A 9,971-nucleotide genomic window follows, 5' to 3' on the forward strand; every position below is an offset into this window, starting at 1 on the left:
TCTTCTGCTCCTCACCCCACCCCACCAGGGAGCAGGCTGGGGGTGCACGAGTGGCTGGGAGGGGACACGGCCGGGACAGCCGACCCCGACTGACCCAAGGGATGTTCCAGAGCAATGGCGTCAGGCCCAGCACGTGACTATGAGGAAGAAGGAAGGAGGGGACACTCGGAGCGACGGCCTTTGTCTTCCCAAGTCACCGTCACGCACGATGGAGCGGGGCTTTCCTGGGCAGGGCTGAGCACCTGCCTGCCCATGGGGAGTGGGGAATGAATTCCTTGTTTGGCTTTGCTTGCGTGTGCGCCTTTTGCTTTGCCTATCAGACTGTCTTTATCTCAACCCAGGAGTTTTCTCACTTTTACCCTCCTGATTCTCTCCCCCATCCCACCGGGGGGAGCGAGCGAGCAGCTGCGGGGGCTGAGCTGCGGGCTGGGGTTAAGCCACAACACAGGAACAGGTTGAGATTTTTATGTAATTCCAGTGCAAACTTCTCAAATGATTTTGTGCTGCTGATCTTTTGCCCCCAAAGTCCCAGATCTTTGCACTGATGTGTGCTCTAAAGCAAGAGACAGCACTTAGCCCAGATAGCTTGCGGGACAACTAAAGGACGGAACAAAGGAAGGGTGTTTGTAACTGGGAGCTGATGCCTGATGTGCCCAAGATTAAACTTTTCATTCCACAACTAATCACCAGTAAATCTAGGAATTAACCCAGGCCTCTTTAATCCTGCAACCAGTCCTATAGTCACCAGACTAGTGTTGCTTTCCTGAGGCTAGAGAGATCGGGTATTTACAATTTAAATCCTCTCTATATCCACAGGACAGGTAGAGCACAGGTGGAAATGCATCAGAGGAAGGATTCCTGCAATTCATTTTCTGTGGCAAGAGGGCCAAGGGAGTAAGGTCCCAACTGACTAAAACCTCAGAGCTCTTCAAAGCAAAAATGAAACAGAAATGAAGTAATGAATTTCCAGCGCCCTGTGCAGTGACGGAAACACAGGGTGACCAAGAGACTGAAGAGGCTGATATAAAGTCTAGAGTCATGGAACACGTGCCAACTTCTGCCGTCTCGTTGTGTGTCCTTGAGCAAAGTCATGTCCAAGAGGTAAACGGAAACAGCCAGGCCAAACCGGTACTGTGGGTGCCACATACCTGTAATCATGATTTGTTGAATGATTTTTCAGCTGGGAGGAGCTGAACCAGGTCCCTTGATGTAAAACAAGTTTGGTATCAGTGAATCCATCCTGGATTGCGTCAGGCAGCATCTCGCTCTGCAAGGGTGAAATCTCGTTAAGAGCAGACACAGAGCTCTGCTAGGTGTCACTCTCCAAACACGGTTTGTGTCTGCATCTGGGTTTGCAGAGCTATCACGCTCTTTGCTTTGCTTTTCTCCTTCCCGATAACGACCTTGAGTTGCACGGTTTGCTCAGGTTCCCTCTGCTTTCCAGCACACTGGGTTTTTTGCATTTTTATTTGCATTAGATTATTGGAGCAGGAGTCTGAACACTTAAGTTACTGCAAATCCCCTTCTCATATGGAAGTCAGTGAGCTGTAAAATATTTAAACTGTCTACAGTTGTACCTCGTTTGTTTACACGTTTCCAGTAGGCTGCTAAAAGGTAACATACTGGAATAGAAGAAAGACCCAAGATTGCTGATTCTCATTTCATAACGGCTCTAAAAGTGCTCTGAATACTTGCATTAACTTGATGGAGTAACATGTATCTCAGCTTTCCGAAGCCTTGGGGCCCAAGTGGAGCCGGGAAGCTCTGTGCTTCTCTCCAGCCTCTTTGCTTTACGCTTTCACTCTGATCGTCGGGAAAAATGAGGTTAGGTGGGTCTTGTGTCTTTACGGCTGGACACGTCCACAGATCCTCCTCCACCTCCCTGCCACGTCCTCCGCGGCTGGGTCTTTCAGCCTGTTTTATTTTCCCCCTTGCCCTGCTGAGGAAGTGCTCCAGGGCTCGGTGGGCAGCTGCACCCAGGGTTAGATGTGCCTCTCTTCACTTCTAAGTGTCCTGTAGAAACAGAAAAGACTGTTGTGATTCTTCAAAGGGCAGCGAGAGGAGGTGATAGATGACTAATCAGTCCCAAGGCAGCAGAGGGCATCAATGAGTTTGAAGATTCATCTCCAGAGCTGAATGAAAATAGTCAGACACTGTATGAACAATTAACAAGACAGATTTCAGCTCTTTTCCTATTTTCATGTTAGTCTCGAATAAATTCCTGAAGTTCTCAGGTATATCTTGAGGGTTTTTGTTTTTTTTTTCAAATATTTTTTGAACAATATCTAAATCACAGTGCTACCCACTTTCACAACTTACGACGACATCTCTGCTGCCCGACTGGATGCGGTGCACGTATTTGCAGGTGTTGGATAAACAGGATCTCTCCAAATGCATAATTTTCAAGCTGTTTATTTGAATGCAGATTTCGCTGCTGAAAATTCACACCTTTGTTATGAATTTCATCCTTCGTTTGGAAATCCAATCAGGTAGCCATGCTATTTACGTGAGTTAAGCTTATTTGGTGGGATTGTTGATAAAAATTGAGCTTGGCGAGGCAGATTTGCTTAGTAATTTAAGCAAATATTTGCAGGATTATTTTGCCACTTTCTTTAGCTCTCGGTGGTCAGGTAGAGCAATAACACTTTCTCCTAATAAATTCAACTTTTCCCACAAGAGATTCAGTGGCAGCTAGGGACCAGTGCCTCCACCTTCTCTTAGATGCCTGACGTCAAAACATTTGTTCAGGAGTCCTCTGAAAAGAAACCCAAACCGTGTGTGCTCTCTGATTAGGTTACTAATTTTAATTAACATTGTATCCTCTAAATGTAGTCTCACATAGTCCTTATGCTAGAACATTAGTGAAATCCCACAGACAGTCCAACGGAAGCAATGTTTTAGGTGATGTGACACCAAAAAAATCACATGGCAAGGCCGCTGATAGCACAGAGATATTCCAGGTCCCAGAGCTCTGCTTTAACGGCCAGATCAACTTATTTTCAACAAATGTAGAAGTTCAGTCCCCTCTGAGGTCCTCAGGGGCTGCTACAGGAGATCTCCAGCGCTATGACTGAAGGGTCAGCAACACCCTTGAGTTCTCCATCTTGCCACTCTCTGGATGTTTATGGTGAATGGCAAGGAGCCAGCCCCCACGGGCACGGGATGGAGGTGGCTTGTTCTCAAGTGTTTAAAAGTCTGACAAACTGTTTGCAGTCCTAGCAGGGATCAACACGTTTCTAGAATTAAAACCAACATCTTGGATAGCAAAAATGCTCTGAACAAGGGCTCTTTCTTCAACCCAATGCACAAGGGACCCTTCTTTAGTAAGCTATAAAATCACTTACTATAAATCAATTATTTTTGTACTGATTTATTAACTGCTCTCCAGCTGTTCAGATTGGCACTTAAAAAAAAAAAAAAAATCCTGGATGGTCCTACTGGAATTTTCAAAAGCATTTTCTCTGGAGTACTGTTGGTCCAGCCTTGTTATAGTCTTCCCTGGTAACCCCCACACATTCCTAAAGGTTCTTAAGCTGGCAAGGATGGAAGCACCGACCCACCCGGAGTAGTGGCGAGTTGACCTTGACATGAGTTGTGTTGGGAACCCCTGTCTGGAGCTCCTTCAGGAGCCTCTCCTTGCAACCTCGGAAAAGAGTCAATCCACCCAATAACAGCACTTCCTTAGGACGTTGGACTGGATACACTGACGACACTTGACGTTGCTCTGGAAGACCATCCTCCCGACCTTGGGATTTCTGCCTCTGCGGGCACGTAAAGCCCTGCAGGAGCTTGGAACGGCTGGTCTCCTGCCTTGACAGCCCTTCTGTCAGAGAGAATGCACTTGCATGTAAGTTTTTCAGGCTTTTCCTGCATATTTTGGCTAGGATTTAAAGCAACGTAGCACAGCTTGTCCCTCATATCCCTGGCAATTTCTCTCTCTGTTGTGCTTACGAAGGAGTGCCCGGTCTCCCAGAGGAGCCTAGCAAGCTATCTGGTTACACCTCTGCTGCAGAATCCAGCCTGGTAATGCCATGACAGAGGTAACGGCCTTTGTAGACGGGGACCATGATGGTGACACCATCCCGCCACCCAGCGCTAGCCCGGCTGTGCGGGCACAGGCATAGAGGGCTGTTAACGCCCGCAGGGCCACGGAAAGGGCGGGCACTTGGCAGCTTTCAAAAATCATCTCAGTCATTTTTTCTCAATGGGTCAAAGGATTGAGAGGGGTCTGGGTCAGCAGTGCTGGCTTCTCACTCGGTTTTGAGTTCATGTTCGTAGAAGTATCTCCAGATCTTCTCCATGTTGTCCCAGGATGGAACTACCCCATTTTCCGCTGGGTAAGTAAAAGACAAAATGCCCCTATTGGACTGGGCGTCTTCCCCTGTATAGCAGCCCTTACGACTCACCCCAGGCTTGACAAGTTTGAGTTTGGGATATCCCACAACAGTAGAAATAACTGAATGGGGTGCCTGTTCCCCTGAAAGACCAGCCTTGCACCATCCAATGTCAAAAATCACTGTGCGATGTCAAAAATCACTCCCTGTGAAGTCAGAGCTCCCAGGCAGGACGGTGCTGGCTGTCCCTGGCAGTGGCTGCTGGCACGGAGCATCGGCAGAACGTTCTAGATGCCCCAGTCCCAAAAAGGCACCACTCAACCCTCTGCAGCTGCGCCGGCAGCGCTGCCTCCCCCAGGGAGCCAGCAGCGTGGAGCATTTTGATTCAGGACTAGTACTTGGAAGTGAAACTGGGTGTTCTTACTTCCCAGATAAATTACAGCAGAGAATCAATGGATTTTTTCAGACCCTCAGGCACAGAGGAGGGTCGGTTACAGTAATTGCATTTGCATTGATTTATATCTGAATTCTGTTTGTGGTTTTGCTGGGTTTCTAAAGGAAACATTTTTAATGAGGTCAAAAATAACATGAGAGTTGGTTTTAGAATACAAACCCCTGATATCTCAAAGACCTCAGAGGGAAGAATCTCCCAGCAGAGGAGGCATGCTGCTGCTCCCGTACGGCTCCAAGGCAGTGAAGGAGTTAGTGCATCCCTGTGGTACGTGCACACCTGTAAACTCCGCGGAGGGGAAGGCAGATGATAAACAATAAGATCTTCATTACCAGTGTTTTCTTTTCACACAGGTTTTGTCAGCCAGGCAACCGAAGCACTTTTTAGGTCAGTCAGCTCCCAGCAGGGTTTCTGCCTTGTGTGTTGTTCCATTCACCTGCTCTGACGTTCTCCTTAAAAGTCTTTCTGTTGAATGACTTCTCTGCCCCCAAATCCTTGTAATTGCTCACGGTTGACCCACACTTGTTGGACAGACATCAGGCAGGTGAGGACGGAGGCCCCAGCCCGCACACAGCAGTTTCTCTCGGGGGGTGCAATGATCCCCACAAACACGCCAGCAGGCACTTGCAGCTTCACCTCCTGCAGGATCTGCTCCTCCAGGCCAGGGAAGATCATGGACCCACCCAAGAGCAGGATGTTGCCGTAAAGATTCCTGCGCATGTTGACGTCACACTTCACCATGCTGCCGAAGATCAATTTTGTGCACACCGGGAGCTTCAACTCCAGTGTCTGCAGGCACAAAGAGGGACTTCGATGCACAAAAGAGCTGGTTGCCTATCTGGATGATATTGTTGCCAGGCAATCTGTGTTCTTTCATGACTTCTCCTGGCTTTGCTTTCATTTCTTGGATGGGGTGTAAAGCTACGTAGCACAACTTCTCTTTGACATCTCTCATGTTTTCCCTTTCAGCTAACAGAAGTGTGTCCACTCTCCAAAAGAAGCTTCATGAAATATTCGGTGATATCCTGGCCAGCAATATGCAGCCTGGAGACAGCATGGGGGCAACAGTATCTTCACACCCGGGGGTAACACCGTCCCCTCTGTCCATGACTGCTCCAGTAACAGGGGCTGAGGCACAGGGTGCCAGAGTTGCCTGGACTGCAACGTGCACAGTTGGACCACGAAGCCTCCCAACATGACCCACAGACCATGGATGTATCCCTGTAATGAGCCTAAGAGCATTTTTTTTTTTTCTCAGAATAGAAAAGCATATATTGCAAAATACATGCATGACAATTACATTTTTCACACATGCCTCTGGCTTAGCTAAGACTCAACAAATGTTTCCAAGACTTGGTGAAGATTAGGACAATTTTGCCTCCTCCTAAGTATTAACCGACTTACCAGTTTGCTTTGCTGAATAATGTCTGCACTGGAAGCAGACTTGCTTCAGCTGAATCCTTTCTGATCCTTTCCAGGAAACCCCTAAAAATATTTTGAAACAGTTCGAACTACGTTTGGCACTGATTATGGTATAATGGAATATTTCCCCCCTGTCCTTGTTACTTCATTTAAAGGCTTTTTTTTTGGTAAAATCACAGAAGTGAAATAATAATTTCTACCTCTTGCCGGTTTAAAAAACCCTGACAGTTTTAAACAATGCTTACAATACCTTGTAGCGCACAGACATTCCTTCCCCTAATGAATCTATATCCTGGGCTGCTGACAAGCTGATCTGCCTGCAAATAAACAGACATGCAGATGTCTTCTTTCCACGCTTCCCCCTTCCATTCAGCACTTTGTTGAGAAGAACAAACTTTTATTTTTTGGAAGTTTGTTCAGAAGGATTAAAAACATCCTCGATCTTCACAACTAATCCCCATTTCACATCTAATTGTCGTTTTTTTTTTTTTTTTTTAAATTTTGCTTCAAGAAAAGATTTCCCAAAGGAGGAAATTTCTATAGCTTTGAATTTAATCAGATCTGATAATCCAAATCCACTTACAGAGAAAAAATTCCTTTAAAAAAGAAAAAAAAAAAATCACTATATAACTTCAGTTTGAATCCTTGGCTGCCAGAGTTTAATTGCTTCTCCTTGTGGCTCTAAATCCAGGGCAGCTTCAAAGCAAGGGTGGCTTCTATTAAATTTAATTACTTTTTCCTGCAGCTTGCATGGCAAAGGTGCCAGCTACTAAATGAAGGTGGTTATGAATCAGAGGCAGATTCCAAACAAAGATATATATTAAAAAGAAATTTTAAGTGTAAGCAAATGACCTCCTTGCACAGAGACGTTTATACCCCAGATAAACTACTGAAAAAAAAAAAAAAAAGAACAAGCCATCTAACAAGGGATCAGCTCTGTGTATGTTATTTCCATTCTGCTTAGATTCCAGACATGTTTGTGTTAAACGCCACTCTATCCATTTTCAGCAATTTCTCTAATCCTCTTAATATTTGTGTACATATATTTCAGTGTGTGGCACACTTGTTTTCATGCACGCTTCTATATTCATGTCAACAGGTGTCCTAATCATTTAAGAGGTTGTTATATGCATCACACTAGAAGCCCCATTTAATCCTGCGTGGTCTGCAGGCAGCTTACAGCGCAGGGCTCCGTTTTGAACATGATGTTGAGTATTAAAACAAGGGAATATTGCCTGTGATTATTAAATGGCAGTTTAACCTAGACGCTGGAAAACTCATCTGTTCCCTCAGATTGGTTCTGTCATAAATCACCTTAAAAAGGGCAGGTGTCAATGCACTTTGTTATTATAGGGTTTGCAATAAGTGAAATTACTGTTTGTGTTTAGCCGAAGTACTGTAAATGGAACTCATAGATGAGATAATACGAGACATCAAGAATTTCCCGTGCTCCCCTGGCAGCACAGCTTACACTGATACGACAAGATCTCCTCCAGGGATGGAAAGACAGCTCATTTTTCGAGCACCTGCCTGTCCTTGGCCTTCGCCGTTTGCCAGGGGCTGCCAGCTGTGGAGAGACACAAAAGGAACTGGACCGAGACGAGCAAATCCATTCCCCACGCGTCGCTGAGGTCTCGACGGGACGGTGTCTGCTGCTTGTCACCTCTTCATGGGATGGAATGCGAACTGGGAACTGAGAGCACACTGGAAACACAGGAATAACGTCATTCCCACGAGATACCAAACACAAATGAGCTCTGTCCCACCGACATTGGATTGTAACGATTCATACGTAGTTAAAGGTGCTGTTTACACGCCAGCCTTGCTTGCGTTACGTGTCAGTGCTGAGCACACGTTTTCACCTACCTGTGTCTTTTTGCTTTACCGACCATGCTGCCTGCGCAGAGCCATCCCCCCAGGGTGCCAGGGCTTGTCCTTTCTCCACAGCCACCCTCTGCCCAAGCACTGCCGGAGACACACGCGTCCCTCGGGAGAGGTTCTGGGTGAATCGGGCCAGACTGGAAAGCACCTGGGAGAGGGTGATGAGCTTTGGAAGGTCTGAGTTTACCTGGGTAAAAACAGAGGGAAGAGGATGCTCCAACTCTTAGGCTCTATACCCACAGAAACCCAAGGGCCTGACTAAGGTGTAACATCTGCCCCAGCAGGGGTAAGTGTCCTTCCGCACCCCGACAGCCAAAGAGAGCCAAGTAGGACCAGAGACTGAGGGAGAGATGCTTCTCTCCGTGCCTCTCTACGCCAGATTATGTTGATATCTTCCCTGTTTTTTCTTTGCATTTATGTGTGTCTTGTTATCAGCTGACTGTTTTCTGGATGCGACCTCATTCCGAGCAGGCACAGTGCAGGCGATGGATTTACATTACATCAAACACAGGTGACAACCCAGAAACAATGATGCTTCATCAGAGAATCCCTTAACGAAACCCACGGAATCATGTTTTTTCTTTCTGTTTCACAGAAAAAGAGAACAATTGCAAAGAATTTGTTCATTCGCCAAACTCATTCCACTCTGAGTCTTTCTCAGTTTCCTACGGGCAACTGATATTGCTGGCTGACACAATTATTGGGGAATCTCAGCCATGTAGCTCCCATCCTTATCCTTCAAAAACTTGACAGGGACTTGATGAATTGGCATTTATTTCTCCGTAAAATAACGTAGCTTTCTCAGTCAAGATATACCCGTCACCTTATTGTGGCACATCTCTCCTCCATCTCTGTTTACAACCCCCCCTAAAATGCTGATTTATTCTTAGCTTATGGTTTCCTCATTGCCTGCTTTGGATGGGGAGGGCAGACGTTGGGCTGTTGGCTGAGAGCTCTGTGACAGTGGCTCTGTCAACGGGATTACCAGTGCAGCTTTCCAAGTGGATTTTAAGCTGGAACTTTTCATTGCTGCGAAGGAATGCATTAAATACATCAAAACGGTGAAAACAAGAAAAAAAAAAAAAAAAAGAGGCTGTGGAATGTGGTGGCCACGAGTCTCAAGGCGGAGAGTGGTGCAAACAGAAGTATATACTGCCTTTGTACGTACAGTAGTGATTTAGCACTTTCTGTGATATCCCAGAAACAAACCAAAGGATTTATTAAAGTGCTAAAGCTTAAGTGTTAGAAGTCTGTGCTTTTACAGCTGAAAGATCACAGCTCCAGAGCCATCACCCCGGAGCGTGCATGTGATTTGTGTAACAAATAGGAGCGTGTTTATGGAGCAAACCCATCAGAAATAAATATTACAAAAGCGAGGCAAAGAGGACAAAAATCTTCTGTACTGAACACAACCATTGAAACTGTACAAGGGGGAGAGAGAAAGGAGGCTCCTCGCCCTTCTCCATGCCCTGAAACCCCCGAGCAGCCGTCCTGGGTGCACGGAAGAATCGAGCACATCGGATGCTGCGGCAAGGACGGACGCCTCTACCGCGTCAGCCCCTCAGCACACGAGGACAACACTCGCTCTGTGCCACAAGTCGTTCTGGTACAGACACAAAGCAAATTTATTATTTATACTGAGACAGCACCTGGAGATCAGCTGGGCTTTGTCGGGGACCGTAGAAATAAACCTCAAAAGCATTTGGTCCGAGAAGCGAGACCTAACGGGTGGGGGAGACAAACAAGAGCGTCAGGGTGGGAGGCGAGAGAGACAACGTGAAAGAAATCAGGGGCCGAGACGAGAGCTGTTCCTAGCCAGTAAGAAGCAATAATCACCATCACAGACGCTTAGCTCTAACAACTTGACAAGATCCCTTTCTCCA

The 9,971-nt window shown here is 46.5% G+C and overlaps 2 protein-coding genes across 2 annotated transcripts; both read right to left on the reverse strand.

The window, feature by feature from the left end:
• Positions 1-485: 485 nt before the first annotated feature.
• LOC141969394 (actin-1-like) lies at positions 486-4,526 on the reverse strand (the record flags this gene model as incomplete). Its single annotated transcript, XM_074925124.1, is given in 8 exon segments — positions 486-3,506; positions 3,509-3,569; positions 3,571-3,679; positions 3,682-3,738; positions 3,741-4,007; positions 4,010-4,084; positions 4,087-4,262; positions 4,264-4,526. Coding segments are annotated over 8 exon segments (1,068 nt in total), but the record flags the coding sequence as incomplete, so codon positions are not given.
• Positions 4,527-4,744: 218 nt separating this feature from the next.
• Positions 4,745-6,634, reverse strand: LOC141969236 (actin-1-like). The gene is given in 4 exon segments (XM_074924804.1): positions 4,745-5,544; positions 5,546-5,756; positions 5,758-5,857; positions 5,860-6,634. Coding segments are annotated over 4 exon segments (834 nt in total). The 5' UTR covers positions 6,077-6,634; the 3' UTR covers positions 4,745-5,238.
• Between the last annotated feature and the right edge of the window lie 3,337 nt (positions 6,635-9,971).

The sequence above is a fragment of the Athene noctua genome, chromosome 22 (assembly GCF_965140245.1).
Source record: "Athene noctua chromosome 22, bAthNoc1.hap1.1, whole genome shotgun sequence".
NCBI classification, from domain to species: Eukaryota; Metazoa; Chordata; class Aves; order Strigiformes; family Strigidae; genus Athene; species Athene noctua.